The sequence below is a fragment of the Sturnus vulgaris genome, chromosome 3 (genome assembly GCF_052056855.1).
Source record: "Sturnus vulgaris isolate bStuVul1 chromosome 3, bStuVul1.hap1, whole genome shotgun sequence".
Classification (NCBI taxonomy): Eukaryota; Metazoa; Chordata; class Aves; order Passeriformes; family Sturnidae; genus Sturnus; species Sturnus vulgaris.
Genome location: NC_142245.1, coordinates 8,388,939 through 8,409,325, shown reverse-complemented (window position 1 = coordinate 8,409,325; position 20,387 = coordinate 8,388,939). Strand labels below are relative to the sequence as shown.

At 44.0% G+C, this 20,387-nt stretch overlaps 2 protein-coding genes across 2 annotated transcripts in view; both read right to left on the bottom strand.

Annotated features, from left to right (window-relative positions):
• Positions 1 to 793: 793 nt before the first annotated feature.
• On the bottom strand, positions 794 to 3,221 carry B3GNT2 (UDP-GlcNAc:betaGal beta-1,3-N-acetylglucosaminyltransferase 2). The gene has a single exon (XM_014892631.2). The coding sequence runs from the start codon at positions 3,219 to 3,221 to the stop codon at positions 2,028 to 2,030; it is 1,194 nt and encodes a 397-aa protein (XP_014748117.1). The 3' UTR covers positions 794 to 2,027.
• Positions 3,094 to 20,387, bottom strand: part of COMMD1 (copper metabolism domain containing 1) — an 87,671-nt gene continuing 70,377 nt past the window's right edge. Inside the window, exon 3 of the mRNA XM_088160915.1 lies at positions 3,094 to 3,230. Within this exon, the coding sequence (XP_088017041.1) occupies positions 3,225 to 3,230 (6 nt within the window). The 3' untranslated portion in view covers positions 3,094 to 3,224. The remainder of the gene's footprint in view (positions 3,231 to 20,387) is intronic.

Genomic DNA, 20,387 nt, shown 5'->3' with positions numbered 1-20,387 from the left:
TGTTCAGTGCTCACTTATCTCTGCCTCTCTTTCCCCTCCATGTCTCCCCTCACCCTCTTTCATCTCTACCTCACCTTTCACCCACTTCCTTCTTCTACCCCTCCAAGACTCTTAACACTACATCTCTCCTTGCATCTCTCACCATGAGCATAACTTTCTTTCACTTGGCCCAAATCTTGAGGAAAATCCCATGAATATTTAAAGCAACAGGGTAGGAAGTAATTCATGTAAAACCTGCAGCTCTTTCAGAAAGGTGTCACTTCCCATGAGAAATGACAAAGCACAAGGGTCAAACTTCACAGCACAACACCAGAGCACAGCCTTTTATTCATGCTGAGGTCAACATGATCATCTACAGAACAAAGAGGTGGAAGACCAGAACACCTCACCTCTCCCTTAACAAATAAAGCACAACATTTGTTCCAGGTAAACGAAGGAAAAAGAAAGCAGATGAAAAATCAAAAAAGAGGTGTTGCTGCCAAGTTGTTTCAATCTAAAATTCAAGTGCCAGCCATTCAATCCACTCCTTGACTCCTTTCAATTGCACTAGCAATGGTGTTGTGCAATTATTTTTCTACATACTGTTTGTCCCAAGGCACTTAATGTCCCCCTTACTTTCACCAGAGTTGTCCATCTATTACAGCATCTAATAAATACAGATACAATTGTGACATTTTCTTGATAGTCTGCTACATGGGCTTAGAGAAATCTGTCAAATAAAACCTTTTGTTTCTGAACTTCTGAAATGTAGAGGGCAAATGCTCTGCAAGTCAACATGAGGCATTACCAGAAATATTTAAATCACAATTTATTTTTCAAATTCAAAAATAACAATTAGCTTTATTTACCACGTTACACATCTCAGATTTAAAATATCATGCTCTATTTAAATATCCGAGTGACAACACTATACAAACAAAATGTTACACAAAATATATTTAAGAAAATGTTTTGGTCTTCAATCTGAACAATAAATAGACAGGCACTTCTACATATACAAAGAAAGCAACCACTATTTAGAGTAATTCTTATAAGTAAGATGTGGGAATAGAGAAGATCTGCGTTTCAAGGACACATGTAACTCTACATGAGGCTTCATGCAAACTTCAAAGTTTGGTTTGGAATTTGAAGGTCAGGATCTGCATAATTCTAGATTTGCCACCGCATCACAGGAGACCCAAACCACGCTTTCATGAAGCAATGTGCAATTTCAGTCATTTCCATCAAATCAAACTACCTGATCACATTTAGTGCCCGAAAAGAAAGCAAGGATTGACCAGAGTAGCTTTCTACACAAATAACATGAGCAACAAGTCAGCTTCAGTACATAGGCCCGAGGCAGGGGCAGCCCTACCTGCTCAGCCCCAAAAAAAGCCCTAATCTTTTTCCTTACACATTGAGCTCTTAGAGGGCATTTCTAGCAGAATTACCTTTTTTGTTAAAAAAAAAAAAAAAAAAAAAAAAAAAGGCAGCTTCATCTAATAGAAGGGTAAATCCTTAAATCCTTCAGACACAGGTACACTTTGCACAAAGGATAATAAGTAAAGGAAAAATATACTGTTCCAGGGTGCAAAAGGACTGAAAACTATGAATTAAAAATTCAAAAGTCTCCTAAGCATATCATGTCCAAAAAGAAAACTACATTCCCCCAATTTGTGTATTTTCAATTTACAGTGGTTTCCACACACAAACACTACTCAAGGGAAAATGATCTTCCACCATCACAATTGATGAAAGACGCAATGTTGTAAGCAATCCCTGTTTCCAGTACAGCTAATCAGTCACTGACAGCTAGTTATAGCCTCAAAGTCTTTTCTAAAATTAAGACAAATATTGAAACATAACGACCACCAGGACAGTGGAAAAGTCAGGACCAAGCCTTCAAGCCATCCTTTCAAATTTTAGTATTACTCTCATTTTCAGAAGTACAGGAAAAAGTTTACAGCAAAAATTCAACTATTAAACAGAGCTTCAATGATCCAAACTTGCAAAGTTTTTTTGGGCTTAAGACACTTATGCACATTACTTTAACAATTTAAGTGTGGATCTTGCAAGCGTGTCCAAATCCTAATCATTTCTTGAGGTTTTCTACTATGCACTAACATTAAGTTTGTGTAGGAACAGATGTTATTTCTGTATTTCTCTTCAATATCAAATGTTTTGAAGCCTTTGTGTTTTTCTGGAGCAAGCCCAAGCTTCTGAAGGCACATTCCAGTATAAACATCATCAATAGGGTAGAGGAGTACCTGGTCAGATGCATTATTCAGTCTTAGTGCCAGATCACCAGAGTACAGGAACCCGCCACCTCCTGCGTACGGGGGATATGAACCTTCATAGACACTTTCTGGGATGTAGTACTTCAATTTTTTCTCTCTGTGAGGTCCAGCATCTTTGATCACGTCACCTATAAATAAGTCTTTGGCTTTTTCCTTTGATAAACTCTTCAAGTAATCCAGGATCTGATTGGTATTCACAAAAACATCATCATCACCCTTAAAAATAAACTGGACATTTGCGCAGCTGCTGCTGACCCACTTCAGAAACAGCACCTCTTTCAGAGTCAGATTGAAGAAAGTGTCTCTGTAGCTCCAGAGGAGTATATCTTGGTGGGTGTCACTCTCAAATTTAATCATGTGTGAAAGGTCAGGAAAATTATCCTCTGGTGGGGTCTGCCCAAGTAAGAAGACCCTTCTGACTATCACATCCCCTGATGTTATTTCCTTGCCCCAGGATTCCCTAATTGCTTGTCTTCTATCAAAATGGGGTATAAGTGACTTAATAGCCAGCAACAGGAAAGGTTTCTGTTCACACTTGTTTGGCTGATCCATTAGCAATGAGTAATTTCTACACCTTAAATAGAGGAGGAAGTCTTTGAATCTGTCTGGCAAGTCTGCAAAGTCACTAACCTCTGAGTGAACCAAGGGGTCAGGATCACAGGAATTGAGAGCACTCAGGTTAGAAATTAAGTTCTCTTCCACAGTCATATTGGAAAGCAAGGACAGAATAGGGTTGTACAGCAGCTCAAGCTTCTGTTGCTGTTTGTTCCAATAAGCTTTGTGAGGAGTGTATTTCCTCCAGAATTTGCTACGTGGTATAACAACACGGCCTTTTGCATTCTTGTCTTGGCTACCGCTCTTCGAGACTTCCACAATCACATAAATAAAAATGTTTACCATCATCAGAATTCCCAGCAGCTTTAATCTTCTGCGTCCAACACTCATTTCTCATATCTAGAAATAAATTTTTAAAAAAGATTTTTAGCTTTCTTCACAGCAAGTTCTTATCTCATTAAAAATGCAAACTGCTTTCAAATGTAAGTTAGCCTAAAAAGCAAGGTTACCTACACCCCTGAAGAAGCAAAAGCTAATCTGTCTCTAATACACACACATATGGTTTGGGGTTTCATCAGCAAGCTGGTATAAATGTGAAGCTTCCATTTGCAGCTTAGGAAAGTTACACAGCTTTTCATGGCGAGTCAAAATCAGCCAGCAGTTTTTTGCTTCTCATTTAAATCCCCTTTAAACACTGACTGTATAATAATTAGAATCGGAGCCCTCAGCTTGGCAACGGGCTGAGAAACCCTTTTTTTCTGCTAGTAAGGTGAGCTGAAAGGTATAGAATAAATTGCTATATGATAAGGTCAGTTATTTTTAAATTAGGTTTCAAGCTTTTATACTTGCACTCTTACACCTTCCAACTACATAATGGGCAGAGCCAAATTTTAAAGCACACAATCAGTTTCTGACAATTTCACTTAGCTGTTCCTTGGAAGAAAGGTTGACAAAACTTGCCAGCTGCATTTCTGATATTCAGACAGAAGGGAACATGAACTTGAAATTCCCCACCCCCCCCCGCCCCCAACTGGAAAAAAGGAATTCAAACAGTAAATGAAAATAGAAGGACAATTACTACCAGGAAGAAAAAAAACCCTAAAAATAAATTTTAAAAGGAGAGGTCTCCCATATATGCATATCTGGAACAGTATGTGTACATCTTTCTCATACCAGAAGTTCTGTATCCATCTTCAGTTTTTACTGGGGGAGAAAGTGGATCAATCCCTCTTTCGTCCACAGCTGTCAGAATGCAGGTACAAAGAATACAATACAAGGAGCAACATGAAAACAGTGTGTTCCTCTACAACAGTGCTTACCAAACTGTTTACCAGCCCTGGGGTACGTCAATGTACAAGCTCCACAAATAATTCAGAATTACTAAGAAGGCTACAAAGACTACGCTGAAGCCACATACAGAACTCACTGTCAAAGACACTTTCATGTGCCAGGAGTATAAATGACTATTGGAAGATCAGAAAAACCTAATGTAATAAAGAATTCGTACAAACTGTTGAAAGTCCAGATGTGAGCAGTCTCAGGCCCTGAGGTCACAGAGCAACAGCAGACAGGGAGGCAGACTAAGAAGTACACCTTTTACTTGATGCTGTTTTCTTTTTATCAGCCATCCCCTGACACCTGAGCTACACTCGCCCTTGGTCTCTCATGGTTTCATCAGTCTTACTTTGTCTTACTCCTCAACAAGTTAAACACTAAACTACTAAAAATTTAGGAAGAAAGAAGTAAGTAAATAATCAGTAATCTTTTTTTCTCTTATTGGACCCATAACCATTATTAAATCCCAAAAGGTGTGTGTGGGTGTTTCTCTGGAACTGAAATCCAAAGCCACTCCTAAAAAAAACAGCCTCTCAGAAAAACGCCTGTGCTTCCTCATGTACTATATGCACATTTATCTCTGTATATGCCCAGGCCAGATCTACTTTATTTTGTATTCTACTCTCAGTCACCGATGAAGTTTCTGTTCTAATTTTAAAGTAGTTTTCTTATATACCTCAAAGACAAAACCGCACTTGTGGTCAGTGCCATTGTTTAAGATAAACAGCTGAACTGCTAAAAACGCACTGAGGTTGGTCACACAGACTTCCAAGGAACTTTATCTTCCTTTTTCAACTGCCACTAAAAACAGATAAATACATTGGTTTTCTACATTTCCCTTTCACTAGACACAAAAAATACCGGAGAAGGAGCCATCCCCTTTCATGCTGTTCCACTGAGCTCAGCATGAATATCAGGGCTTATCTGCCCTGTCCTCTACAGCACTTCACACTAAGCAACAAATGATGTGGTATTTGACCTACAATCCCAGGACTCCAGGGACAACAGGGTGACCACTCCCTCCTAGGAACAGCCAACAAACACGGGATTTCAGCCAAAGTTTGATTTTTCAGGATACGCAGCACCACACAGCTCATCTGTCATAGCCCCCACCTTACCAAGCTGAGAGTATTCAACACCTCTAAGGCATCTGGATACTTGACCTGAGACTCCTCTGACACAGTGAGACACCATTTGCAAAGACTTTATTTCAAATACTTAACAAAATCCTTCAGTCCACTATGACTGCAATCCCTTGTGGTAAATGAGACAGGGATCCCTGAGCAGAAAAGTCCCCATTTACTGTTAGACCTGGTAGAGCTTTTCAGTAGAAAAAGTACAAGTCTGGCAAGATGACAGTGGTTCCATTTCACAAAGCACAGTAAATGGTCTCAACCACTGCAAGCAAGTACTGCCAGCCTCTACTCTGTTCCAGGCTGTGGATCCACAAACAGCTGAACCAATCTAATCATTTGTGCAGGCCCAAGGTAAAACACCCAACTTCTCCACCTCCTTCAAGACTGACAGAAGCCATGGCCTTTCACTGTAAATATTTTTCTGAGGGCAGGAGTTAGGCTGTATTTTCTAAGTGGGTTGAGGACCACATCTACATTGCCTGACTGTCAAACCCAAGCATTACAAGTCCATTTACTTAGTGAGGCTGACAAAAGATAAGCCCTGTTACCAGCAGGTATCACACCTACCACCTTACTGGTCCAGGACTAAACTATCAGGAATCTGGTAAAGCTAAGCTGTGATTTAGGTATCTAACAGACATAACCACCCTTCTGTCTTTGCAGAGACTGTAACTGGTGCTAGGGCAGGCTTGGATGTTCCCATGTAACTTCAAGTTAGGGCCTGATATCCCTTACAGCAGCTGTACATGCAGCACCACTTCTGACAGTACTAGCAACAGCACGTGCAGTAGTGACACGGCTGCTTCTGAAGTTAACTGTTTTAGCTGCTTAACACATCACAAGCCATATGGATTTCTTCTAACCTCCTGTGAGATGCATAAGTTGTCTTATTAGCTTGGCTCTGTTCAGTGAGTAAGAGATTTCTGAACTGAGCAACAGCACGGTTTTGGAACGAGATGATGTTGAGAGCCCTGGGCTGTTGTAACAAGTCTGTCCTATTTCCAGCTTTGAAGAACTTGAACGCTGTTTATTTTCTAACTGCACATTGTCGAACCTCTTTCCCCCCCCCCTCCTAATTTTACACAAATCCCCTTTCATACGACAGTAATTAAGAAGACCTTAAGAACAGGAGAATAATGAACAGATAGCCACGTTGCCCTTCTGCTGAAGCCCACCTCACACAGTGGTTAACACTGGAAACAGTCAATGTTTCCTGTGCTCTCCAAGACAGTCTGAAACAATGTTCCAGCTTCAGGAAAGTAACCACGATAACAACACGCTACTCAAAGCATCAAGAACTGCACGGAAATGCAGAGCAGATGATGTTTATTTTAACATTAGTTTTAATTATTCGCATATACCTGCTTTGAGACATCTTCCAGCATATTATTTAGCTTTGGGAGAAATTCTAATCTTCCGGTATTTTAATACCAAAGGGCACCAGTGAAACTCAGGCATGGAATTTCAAGATCTGAGTAAATATAGCAAGACTAGGGAAGGATGTGCATATATTTTCCTAAAACACAGCCCAAGGCATAAAGAATTATAAAAAGTTTTAATAAATGCCAAAATAATTTCACATTCTCTCTCCCAATTCTCCAAGTTATCTTCAGCAGATTTTTACTCAAAAAAAAAAAAAAAAAATCTCAAAAGCAATACCAAAACCTCACCAAAGAAACCCTCATATCCAAGAAAACCAATGGTAGCAAGGCATTTGTCTAGTAATGCTCCCCTGGTTTTCTTTAATAAGGTTTTAGAGGGCCAGACCTGCACTTGAGCAATGTTTACTTATGTAATTGAGCCTAGTCTCACTTTATCCAACCATTTTTTGAGTGTCTCGAGATTTTCAACTTCTATGAATGATACAGATTCCTCAGTTTCTCCCTACACCAAGAACTTGGAACGATTCACTATTCTATTGCCACACAAGGAGAGGAACCCTTGGAAAACACAAATGGTAAATAAAAAATACATGACATTATTTTCTCTATATACGTTTGCCATACAAGCTGCATGATGAACTTTCATCTGTCAGCCCTCTCCCTTCTATCTAGTAATTTTTGATGAGACAATAACAAGACCAAAAAGAAATAATCTAGTACTTTAAAAATGTAGGAGATTTTTTTTAGAGTTATCAGTGGGGTTTGGTATGAGGTGTAAGCCTCCTACCAAAACACTCAGTTCAGCACAAAGATCATGAAGTCATCGTGCACCCCACACAAGGAATGGCTCTGGAGTGCAACAGCAAAGCAAGACTCCACTTGCAGGCTCTCTGACCTCACCCAGTCACAACCACAACCGAGCAGAGGAAACATGTTCCAGCAGGGTTCTTCTCCAGCACCAGCCACAAGTGACCACATTCCTGCACTGGGGCTCAGCGATCCGAGCCAGCCTCCATTAGGTGAGAACACTATCCTACAAACCTGCCAGCAGGTCATTGCTGGAGCCAGCAGCTGCAGTGCAGACAGCCCCTGCAACGACCTGTGGGATCTGTGAGCACTACCTTTAAATCTCTCATACTGCTACCACCTGCATGGCAGCAGGTTTTTCTTATCCAGTCTCGCTTCTCCAAGCAATCAGATAACTCACAGCATCTCAAGGCATTGCTCAGAGCAGTCATACTCCGGTGAAACTCCAGAAGTTAACTTGTCAAAAGTTGCTACAAACCGGTGGGGAAAATCCCCCCTGCATTCAAGTTTGTAAAAGCTTCGTAAGAACTCAAAACTCCCTCTCTCTAATATCTACTTCATTTGTGCCCCACACTACTGAATACTACTGATGTCAGTTTTCAACTGCGCTATTAAAAGACTAACTAGTTCTTTCATTTACTAATGAATGCTAAGTTCTGAGGAGCAGAATTCCAGAATCTTCAAAGTAAGTTTTACTGTTTTCTGTCACCATTTGGATTAATTTCAGGTCTCCCCCTAGCTCTAGCCCCTTCAGCAGAAAAGCTACCAGAACCTTGCCTTTTAAGGTGTGCTATTTAAAACAACATTTATGAAACAGAAGTTTTGTTGACCTTATATTGGTGCTTAGAAATACTGCAGCAGCACCCACAAAGTTCATCGAATTATCTTTGCATAAGGTTATCTTTACAAAGTCATTGAACCCTAAAAACTTACTTTTAACTTCTTTGAAAGCACCCTATGTGAAATTCCTGCTTGACAGAACACTTAGAGAAGGAAGAGACACCATTGGCTCACCACTGTCTCAAACTGACTATTTTCAACCCCAAACCAAATTGCTGAAATCCCCAAACCTTCAACCAGAAAGTAATCTATTTTTTCAGCCATTTTTAAATAAGTCAGTTACCAGTAAATCATCAGATCATCCCAACCCTCTCTGTATTTTAAGTTATTTGCAGGTGCCTCTCACAAAAGCTCTGGGTTTGATTGAGAAAATATTTAAATATGGTGCACCTACTGAATTCACTGCAAGTTAGACCTAAATATTTTCTTTTAACCTGTTAAAATTAAATCCTTGGATTGGGTGAAAGAACATTCAGTTTCATATTTGAAATCTTGTGTTTCTGTAGAAGATCAAAGCATATGCAAGAAAAGGCCATTATGAAAAATATCCTGTAAACTCAATCCCGGGTTTAATGGATATTCCAGTTTTTCTGCTGGTATAGACTTAGTTGAGTTTGGGCATGGTTTTCCACAGGGATGAACAAGCAACGTAGCTGCACATGTACACCACACCTACATAAGTCAGTTTAAACAATGGTAGTGTCTCAATAAATCAGTGCATCATGCTAACATTACCATTCTACACTGGCATGCCTGCAGCCACACTAGACAGCTATGAAAGTGTTCCTAACTGTCCATGGAAAAAAACCAAACCCAAAATAACAAGTCTTGTGATGAAAAAATTTGGTTTCTTTGTTTAACAGTAAAAATGTTTTAGGTTGTTGGTTTTCGGGATTTTTTTTCAGTAATTGAGATTTCACACTCAACTCACTCATAATTCATTAAAATTAATATTAAAGTTTAATATGCCAGCAGTTGAGGGCCTGTGGTAGCAGATGTGACCTGTTTTTCCCAGTTTGTTAATAGAAAAAATTCTCATGCCATTCTAAGGTCAGTTCAAGCTTGAGAATGATGACATTGAGAATTTGTTAGGAATAACCCGGAGCTGCCAGATTCTGATTTAAAAACTTCATCTTTCACTTGACAGGCTTCAGCTTGAACGAAGAGTAAATTATAAAGAATCAAGAGAAGGAGTTTAACCGAGCATCAGCACAGAAATATTTCTTGGAACAAAATTGTCATTCACCATATCAATTAGAAGTGGGGGAGCACAGTTCCATGGCAGTTTAAAACAGTTTCAGTCATAGCTGACTCATTCCTGTAAATTTATTCCGTCCCCCGCATAAGCTGCACAGTGCAACCTTTGCACTGATTTGATTGTGGTGAATCAGTTCAGAGAGCTGGAGGGCAGTAAAGAGCCTACAACAAAGCAGCAATTAGCTTTCAGCCAGCTCACATCACACCAAGATGTGCCGCACAAACACCAGGAATAGTGCAGGAGAAGAGGGAAGGCTCACACAGCCCAGGCCACAGCAGAGCCCATCTGTCCTTAGCCTCAGCTTTCATGTACCAGCATGCTGCTGCTGCTGCTGGCTCCCACCTTCATCCAGAACTCCCTTGGGCAGGGCCAAACACAACCAGCACTGCTCCACCAGAGGCAGAAAGAGTCTGGGCCACCTATTCCACTACAAGGTACACCCCAGGGCCCGAATTTCTCTGGCACTTTCTGTATCCAGGTCAGTGGAGCAGTGACCGACCCAGCGTGACCCGCCCATGTCTGCTCCTTGCTATGGGATTCATTCCAGCTGCACTTTATCTGCCCACAATTATTAGAAAGCACAGAAGTATATAAGGAACCACCATCCTTCCAGATACCTTATGCTTGGATCAGTGCTAGTTCTGGTGAGAAAGAATGGATATAATACATTGCAGCTATAACTGATGCCTTCAGCAAGCATTTAAAGAGAGAAAGTCTTCAGGACAGACACTCTCTTACTTCTTACTTTTGTGCTGTTATTTGAAATAAAACTCACGGTTAGAAAACCCACACAAAATGCAGATAACCATAAATTCCACAAACATCTGCTCCTGGTATCTCTTAAAACCAGTAATTAATCCTGCCTTAATCATATTCCAACCACCTTTACATCTGCATAGAGAGGAATCATGATTTAGTTAACTAACAAAACCATCCTTCAAGCATCATACCTCAGGTCATCAAAATTTTACCTCTGCTTTGTCTTCTTGCTCACATTAGACACAAAACACACTAGTAAAAACTATGTTTCAAAAACAAGAACGGTGTAACTTGGTACGGGTGATGAAGTCAACACCTCCCCCTGGTTACCACGGTCCTTTGGGGTTAAAAATAAACACTAGTTTTCAATTTGACTTCCCCAAGCTGCTGCCTTTGTGTGATGGGATACACAACTGGGAGGGTAAAATTCCCAGCCATCTCAAGCCATATTTCCCTGCCAGTGCTATGTGGTTACTCAGACGTCAATTCAAACCAAATTCATACCGTGATTATTCATGTCAGAATTCTGGGATCTGCCTCTGAACTTACAGTACTGAGCCAAAGACGCATTGAAGAATTCAAAGCCTACGTTTTAAAATGCAAATACATGAAAAATACTTTTGCCTTCAACTGGTTTAGGTTTCAGGTGTAATTAACATTTACAGGAAAAGTTCTTCATCTTTCTGAATAATTCATTTAAAGTTCAAAAAAATCAGTGGAGTAGTAAGCAGAGAAATCCATTGTCCTCCTTCAAAGCTGTAAAACCTAAGATACAGATCTCGTTACAGCCTATCAAATTTATGGAAAAGGGAACAATTTCTCCAGCAGCTTTAGGCAGCTAAAGATGCATGTAAGTACCAGGAGGATTTTGTAAAGGATCTTTAAGCCGCTAGGCAGCTAACTCCCAGCCAACTCCCGTTTTTGTTAACAGCAGATAAGCATCTAACCCGATTAGAAACTTCTGAATCCGAGTAGCACCTTCTGTACCTGTTACCTGCACACCAAAGTGAGCATCCACAAAACTTGAGAGTGGTTTGGGTAATCAACTTAAGGCTGTTCTGCACGGGTTTTAATTGTTTTTATTCAAAAGTGGAGCAACAATAAGTTTGCAACAACAATTTCCATCTCAAAGATCCATCTCCCATGAGCAGTTTCTAACTTTCAAATATCAGATGAAAAAATAGAATTGTTCAAGTAAGATAAACCAGCACTACATTCAGTCGGGCATTCAGCAGCAGCTCTCCTTAAACTCAGTTAAAATAATTCTACCCTTTCCCAGGTCATAAATTCCCATATTTGTGTGCCTCACTGTGTTGCATTATGTATAACCCTGAAGACAAGCAAACAGTAAAGGTTATTTCCCAACCCACTTAGTTCCTCAGTTCAGTTCACGACCCAGCTGCACAAACAGCTACACCAGCATAAGGCTGGGAGCACACACACCGCTTCAGCCTCCGAAGTGCCTCAGGATAGAGCAGGATGCTCCTGGCAGGAAACTCGGGCAGGAGACTGCGCATCCTACAGCACGCACATCTGGGTGGGGCACACAAGCCTTCAACACCATTGTAAATTCTCCCCTATACGCAGGTCGTCCTCCGGTTCATAAACCTCTGAGCCTCTGGGAACTACCATGCTGCGGGAAAATTAGTCATTCTCACCCACAAGTCAAGGTTTCCTGCTCTTTTGATCCAGATAGCTGGCTTACAATTGAAGGGATCTGGTCAATTCACTCTCAAGACTAACTCTTCTGAATGTGCTTAAGATGAAGCAGCTGCTAGATTTCAGAACTTATTTACAAAGATGAGCAAAACTGCCTCCAAATTAAATGCTTTTCAACTCTTATTGCTGTATTTCTCCCAAACAACAAAGCTTTCTTAACCCACTGCTGATGGAAACTGCTTCATCAATTCTCTCTTGAAAACTCTCAGCACCACACCCATTACACACAGGGATTCTTTTCCTTACGTAAATGCTAATTGCCTCTCACGAGGCACCAATTCAATCATTCTTCTGCACAGTTCATCACAAGACAGTTTAATGATCCAGTCTTTTCACTGGGTTTTACACGATCTGGAGACAGGGGTTGGTTTATACTTAGGAACCTTTGACATCCTAAAAGGCTCAAGGAAATCAGCGAGAAAGATACAGGCAAAGAGCAGGATCGAGTCCCAGGTATCTGTCAGTGCTTCCGATGTAAAAGGAAAATGCGACTGGACAGGTATGACACTTATTCCCCAACTTTTGGTTGGTGACTTGTCACTCTGTACTAAAACGACAGGAAGAGCCTGTATTTTATCCTACCATCATCATAATATTTTCTTTCTTTTTTTGTTGTTATTTAGGCACACGAAGGGCGCTTGCTTACCTAAAGGGTTACAACCGTGAACTGATAAAAACATCTACATATATCTCTGTGAGGTCAGAACCTGGCAGAACAGAGATAACACATCAGGAATTTTTGTGAACCGCACTCACAGGCACAAATTCTTCTCCAAACCACATGAAGCACTGTCCCATGCAGGGCCAGGAGTTGGACTCCAATGATCCCTGTGGGGATCCCCGTTCCAACAATGATTCCATAATAAGCACTCACATGAACACAGCCTATGACACACCAGAAACATCAAACACTAATCCCGTGATTGCACATGCACCCAACTGTCTTCCTAAATTAACTGTTAACACTTTGGTTTAAAATATGTTAGGGAAAGTAAATGGATGCCTACTTGCTTCAAAATTACCGATGCATTTCTACCATAAAGTAATAGAAAATGTAATAAAGATATACACTAAGAGAAAAATCCCAAACCAACAACCTGTGAGAGGGACAAAACTGGTTTCAAGATTTTGGAAGGCAATCAATCCCAATGGCCTTCAAGAAACATAACGTGAAAACCCAGAAATTAAAATTCTCATTATTTTGATGAAATACGTGGTTTTTTCTATATTCAGTGCTTTTTACAGAAAACTTGTTACCATAATAAGTTCACTCTAGCCAATATTTTCCCTCCACCCTGCCTTTGGGCTATTCTTGGTAAGTTTGAGAATTATACACTTTAAGCTCTACCTATAAGAAACCTCCCTGTCCGTACTACGCAGACTGTAAATTCTTCAAAAAGAAACAATTAATGTGTTTTTACCGCAGGAGATGTAACCCAGTAAAATACTAAGATCTGGAATGTCAGCCTTCGATGTGTTTCTGACAGAGCTGCTTTAGTCACTGGCAACACAAGGCACAAGTCTGACAGCACACACGAAAAGTCCACCGAGCAACCAACTCTGAGAAGTTTCACAACCCGCCTGAAGTAAAGAATTTGCAAGATCATCTGACACATTTGTCAAAAATTCAGTGATCTGTCGAGAAAGAATAAGTTACCAAACAGCTTGGCTGAGGATTTTAATTGATACTGCTCGATCTTTTTTCTGTCCTTGGGGTAATTTGGAGCAAAATGACCATACAGGTTTTGGTCAAATGCACAGATCAACTGACAAGGCAGCCCTGCTTCCTGACTGCTGTGATAATGACAATATTGGCTGTGGTAGGAGACATGATCACATCCTATGTTTCAAACACGATCAGCACTGACACAGCCTTTTGTCACTACCATTTTTTCCTCCTTCAAGTGGATTTGCACAGTCAACAGGAAAAATCACTGTCAGAGCTGGATCCACTGTAAAAATAGCTGCACGAGGTGGCAGTAAAATGATAGTTCCTCGGGGTCTCAGCACTGACAAATCACCATGGAGCAGCACTCCTCCAAAAGGCTTGGTTCTCCCCAAGGAATCTTTGCCAGGGTGGGCAAGAAGATGAAGGCCCAAATTCTGCCTTCCCGCCCCCCCCCCATATACACTGTGACATTCTCATACAGACAATTGCCCAGATTTCTCAGCACAGAATACGACATCACTTTATCCACTCTCATTTCTCATCAAACACTGCTTTTTCTCTGAGCAAACACCACTACTCCACTGATCTCCTCAGCAGCATCTTCATTACCCAGAAATATTTTAAAAATTTCAGGAGCAGCTTCCAGGCAATAATAATAAATTCTTTTACTACCAGTGACACTGTGTTCATTAGGAGCAATCTCTGGGGAGATTAGTGAGTTTTACCTATTATGAAACAGGGCATCAGACAGCTGGCTAGCACTCCCAGCCATCTAAAGCACGACCTTCAAAAACAAGTCCCTTCAGCTGTGCTACCTTGCTGCATTTTCCATATCGTGGGGAAAAGAAACAACCACAATCCAAGCAAAACCACTTTACAAGTGACAAGGTGACAGAATTACTTTAAACACATTCTATTTTTAATGCTCTATCCATAGCTTCCCTACAGCCATACAGCTCAGTACTGCACAACACCTCCTGTAGAAAGTCACACGTTCAAAGCAAACAGCAAAACCAGTGTTTCCTTTAAGCCAAAATATTTTGACTCCAACTGACAGTATCACATTTTTAGGTACAAGACAAACATTCTGTATTTTAATCCATCTCCATTACGGTATTTTCTTTAAAGATATCTATCTTCTCGAGTTGTTTACCGCCCCAGGAAGAAAAAAAACAACCGCAAAAAAAAACCCAAAAAACAAAGCAAAACAAACCCCAAACACAAAACAAAAAAAAAAACCACCCCAAACCATTACAAATTAAATCTGCCGAATGAGAAAAGCTGATTCTCCGTTTCGTTTCCTCCACACATTTCATAACAATTCAGGGCTCATTCAACTCCTCGGGTGGTTCATGAGATATTCCGGCTGGGTCACCGAGCGTCAGGACAGCCTCTGCCAGCAGCCCGGGCTCTCCATCCGAACCGAACCCCGAGCGTGCCACGCACCTGAATGTCATCTGCCGCCCTCGCCCCACCCTCCGCACAAGCCCTCTGTGACAGCTCCGGAGCCTGACGCCAAAGCGGAACTGCAAGAAGAACACGAAACTGCTTCGAGCAGCTTGGGAAGAGAAATGGATTCCGGGTTGTGTCTCTCTTTAAGATGGTGAGCAATAATTTACCAGAAATTTCCTCAAAGGACAACGCTATAATCATATTTCCTCAGTAACTCGCAGATGACATGTCTAGCATGTAATTTTGTGCACGCATCTTTCCATGGCCGGACTAAATTTCTTCTGTGCCCAAACCAAGTCTTTCTGTCCAAAAAATATTAAAAAATATATTTAAAAAAAATTAAAGAAAGGAGGGGGGCGGGAAGGGAAGGAGAAAACCCTACAAGGAAAAAAACCCCAAAAACTAACAACCGAACCACGCAAGCTCTTATTTTAATAGTTAAAAGTAACCATGAGTATTTAATATTCAAACCCGACAGCACTGAGCATTTTGGGAAGTCGGATTAAAGGGTTATTCAAATAACTTTCACCACAAATTTTTGCAGGATGACTGATTCGCGAGCTGCAGTTTAGCCACAATCCCTGCGAGTAACCTGAAGTACCCTCCTGACGGGACCCAGGATGTGTCAGGAAGTTCGAAGGACGAAAAAGCGTCATCTCGTGAAGGAGCGCATATATTCAGGCGAACTCCAGCAAAAACACTATTTTCTCCCCTTTCAGGTCCACCTAAGTACATACTTTAGTGCCACTGCCTCAGCACTACACTGTCTAGAATCCCGACGGGGATGTAAATAATTAACCCGCTGGGTCGCAGCGAGCTAATGAGGTGACCCCCGGAGCGCCGCGAGTGTCCCCGCTCCGCCACCGCCGCCCTCTGTCCCTCTCCTCCAGCCAAGGAGTGGATTGCAGCAGCTCCCGGCACTGCCAGCGCAGCCCTACGGCTCGGGCTTTCTCTGGGAAAACCTCACGGCTTCGGCACCACCAACGCCGCCTCCCCACAGTTAAATGAATAAAATAAAACTTAAAAAAAAATAAAAATAAAAAGCGAGGACAAACATACGGCGGGCTGAGCTGGCCTGAGTTTCATCCCTGCCCGGCAGGCTGTGTCTCTCCCCGCCGCTCTGGCTGCAACATGTGCCGGCTGCCCGCGCTGCCGGGGCAGCGACTCCGCGCACTGCTGTGACCCCACCCGGGGAAAAGAAAAATCCCAGCCCTTAAAAACCCCAAATTTATGTCTCCGCCCGTTCGCCCCCCGCGCCGCCAACTCATAGCGGTCACTACGCAAATAAGCGAGAGGTGACGGGGAAGGAAAACCTCACGACCTGGAAAAGCACGGGAAATAAAAATTAAATTCAAAAATGGGGGGGTTTTTTTTGCCCCCGGTCCTCCGCAGCCGCTCCGACAGAGCCGATCCCCGCCGGCCCGCGGAGGCAGCGCTGATGGGGGCGGCGGCCGAGCCCCCCCGCCCGTACCTTGCCAGGCTGCCGCGGGGCTCCGCCGGGGTTCTTCCTGCCGCGGCCTCCGCATCCACCATGCTTTGTCCGGCCGCGGGCTGCCCTCGCCGCGGGGTCCCACCCGCCCCGCCCCGGCCTGCCGCCCCACCACGGCCCTCGCGGCCGCCGGAGCTCCGCGCTGCCGCCCCGCTCCGCCGGCCCCCGCAGCGGGCAGGGGCTCTGCACCTGAGGGCGATGCCGGGGCGGCGCCGAGGCGGCCACGGAAGGCTCCTTCTCCGTCCCCGCGGGACGGCGCAGCCCACCGCTGTGTCCTCAGAGCCGACCGCGCCTGAGGCGGGTGAAACGGAGCGGAGCCGGAGCCGCGGCGAGGAGGAGGAAACGGCGGGCGGGGGGAGAGGAGCCGCGGCGGGGCGGGAGCGCGCCCGGGCAGCGCCTCTCACTTGTTGCCCTGTAGAAGAGCCCCCCGCGCGCGCGCGCACCACCCGCCTCCGCGCCAGCCGCCGCCACCGAGCGCTGCAGGGGGCGGGGGTGAGGCGGGCGGGGGCGAGGCACAGAGTGGGGCGCGCCGGCCGCGGCCCCGCCCCCCCCGGCCGCCAGCGCCGCGGGTTGGCGGAGCGTTCGGTACGAGCCCGTGGGGCCGGGCGGGGCGGAGGTAGGGGGGTCTCCGCGCGCGCCGGGGTCGTCCCCGCGGTTGCTGGAGCGCCGCGCCCCTGAGGGGACGGCGTGGGCGGGCGGCCGAAGGGGGCGTCTCGGCGTGGCCCCGTCCCCGGCTGGACGCGGTGTTCTCCCGCCGCCCCCCAGCACCGCGGGGCCGCCTCCGAGCCCAGGCTGTAGAACTGGAAGGTATTTAGCTCAGGAAAGGTGTTTGTGTTATTGGAAGAGGGAGGGGAAGGGGAAGGGGGCGGGGGCAGACATCGCTGCGTGGCCGCTGTTCGCCTCCCAGCCAGGCCAGGTGCTGCTCCCTTTAATCTCTCCCTGTGGAAACGGCCCCACAACGGGCGCCCTCCTCCTAGGGGTGGCCCCGGATGACACCTGGCTCCTGTGCCAGCTCTGGTATGCTGGCAGCGGGCGCTCTGTCCGTCCGTGCGGGTCGCCGGCCGTTCCTTTAGGGCGGTTTTCCCTCGTTTTTTTTCCACACGGCACCAGGCGAAAGAGGAAAACCCTTCAGCCGTGCCGAGAAATGCCGTGCCACATCACTTTTTAATGTTTCTTCTTTGAAAGAAACATTCTTTGCACCTGGACTGAACTTTCCGTGGAAGTCTTCAAAGCTTTTGTTACAGAGTCCGGGAGGGAGAGGCAAAGGGGTCATTTAGACTGTCAGGGCTTCCCTTAGTAAAGAAGTTCGTGAGAATTTCCGATTTTGGGAATTCGCCTTCCAGTGCTGCTACTAAATCATGCATGACTCATTCATTAGTAACCTCTTTTGTTGTTGTTGTTTGCTTACTTGGTAGGTCGATGAGCCTACAATTCCTAGCCAGATGTCCCTGTGGAAACAAACCAAAGGAAACTCTCAGGAATCCAGGATGCTTACTGGAATAAAATATAGAAATGTGTGTTGTTGCAGCAAAGAGGGCACATCTCGCCGTGGACAGATCAATAGCAGCCAGCAGACAGACTTACAGTTCCCACAGACTGTGAACCTCTCGGCTTTTCATCCTACATAGGATGAAAATGAATACATGCCATTTGTTTCTATTTTTAGCACCTGCATTCTCAAGCCAGTATAAGGAGAGGCCCGACCAAAGGAATTGTCTCAATGTCACCTGGCACAATCACTTAAAAATTGTTTTCATTGCAAAGGGAGGGGTAAGTATGTCCCGTGATCCATGAAAATACAGGTTATTCACTTCCATTTTACAACACTCATTTTCAACAGTATTCAATAACTGGTGTGCCCAGCTCTAAACACATCTGGTTTGGGAAACAGCATCAGTACTCACTGCACATCCCCAGGTCCCCATACTCTGTGTGTTAAATAAATGTCATTAGGAAACCTGCTGCAAGTCTCTTGGAGCTGCTCTAAAATCTTTGCTTGGGAGTCTGGAAGAAGTGTCCCCATTCACAGTGCATTGGTAGAGATGTTGCATATTTCATCCCTCTTCAAATATTTATACATGTACTTCACGTTTGAGTAAAGCCGTCCTTTTCATCGGAGCAGGAAGATTACAGCAAAGGGAGGAATTACCCTAAATCAGAAAACATCACTGTCCATTAAATAACACGAGGGTTTGAAAGGAGAATTGAATGTCTGGCAGCCAGGAGCTTGGCTCCACTGCACAGGAGATTTCATAATATGTTTTGAGATCAACTGGGAAAAAAAAAAAAAAAAACAACAAACAAACCAAAAATCAACTAGACCAGTGTATCTTGTGACACTGGGTGCTAAGGAGCCTGGAAAAACATGTTGAAGCTAAAAGGGTTGGTCAGTGGTGAAATGGTCTGCTGCCTTTGGGGGAAAAATACTTCTCCCTGCTCCCAGTCCCACACCCAGGCTGTGCCCAATGCTCTGTATTCAGAGAGACTTGGCTGGTCATGGGGCTGCCTTTGGAAACCTTCAAGGGAGAAGGTGTTTTAATCCAAAGGTATTCCTTGATCCACTTGGCAGCTGGGCCTCAAAAGTTGTCTGAAAGCCGGAAAACACCTAGAACCAACAGTGCCATTGCCCGCAGCACTGCCTGATTGTGGTGGCTGTGCTCAGAGCAGCTCTGCCCTAAAAACCCCAGGGGAAGTGAGGCTGGGGCTTGCTTTGCAGCCCTGCTCTCCCAAGCAGGGAGAACACTCAACTATCCCTGGATCCAAATCCATGTAGCACACCAGGCAAATCCCTAAGCCCCAGGATGTTTCTTACCTGGTGCTGCCAATTAACAGGTACTGGATGGGGCAGGACAGCAGGGACCACATCTTAGCACAGATGTACAACCTCTCCTGGATGGCTGCTTGTGCTGAGGTGGAAACAAGGGAGGCCTGGAAAATGTGTGGTTAAAGTTATTGTGCAGTTTGCTTCCATGGAAGAAGAAGCAGGGTTTTCATGTTTCAGATCTGTATAGCCAAGTTTTGTGACAGACACAGCAGTAAATCATTGCACTTTTTTTTTTCCTCCTGAGAAAGAGAGCAAATCCTTTTGACTGCAACAGCTTTAATTTGGTCTGAATCTGGAATAACATTTTTGCCTGCATATATAAAAGCACCACCTTCACTCAGCATCAAGATGCTGAGTATGATGAGATGCAGTGTACAGCCCTTGTCAGGGAGTTGCAGAACACTAAACATTTCCTGGGAGCTGGGTACTGGGAAGCTGTGTGTTTAGGGCATCAGTATCACATCACTTGGTGACACAAATTCTTGTTGCCCGAGTTTTTCTGTAGATAGCGTGGCATGCACGACAGCCAGAAAAGATAAAAATTTTAAAAGATTCATCTCTCATTTTCATCAAGTTCAAAATCGTTTCTGTTTCACACTCTGCCACTCTGCGCCCCCCTCCCCCCGCCCCGGGCTGTTTATTCACAGTATTTGGGTTCACTGTAATAAAAGCTGACCTGGGGACTGCTGCGTTTACATCAATGGAAACGAACTATGTACATTGGCTTTTCTCTAGCACTTGCCTGTTAATTAATAATTGGTACATTGCCAGGAGCAAAGGAGAAGTAGGAATGAGATTCAAATTATAAAATCTTCAAGGTTATCTCGCTGTCCCTGCAGCAAAGCAAGAGGGAGAGGGGCGGGACAGAGCCAAAGTGCTGAGAGAA

What these genes read in the sequence shown, in the direction of transcription:
- B3GNT2 (XM_014892631.2), bottom strand. Translation starts at nt 3,221, where the DNA reads ATGAGTGTTGGACGCAGAAGATTAAAGCTGCTGGGAATTCTGATGATG.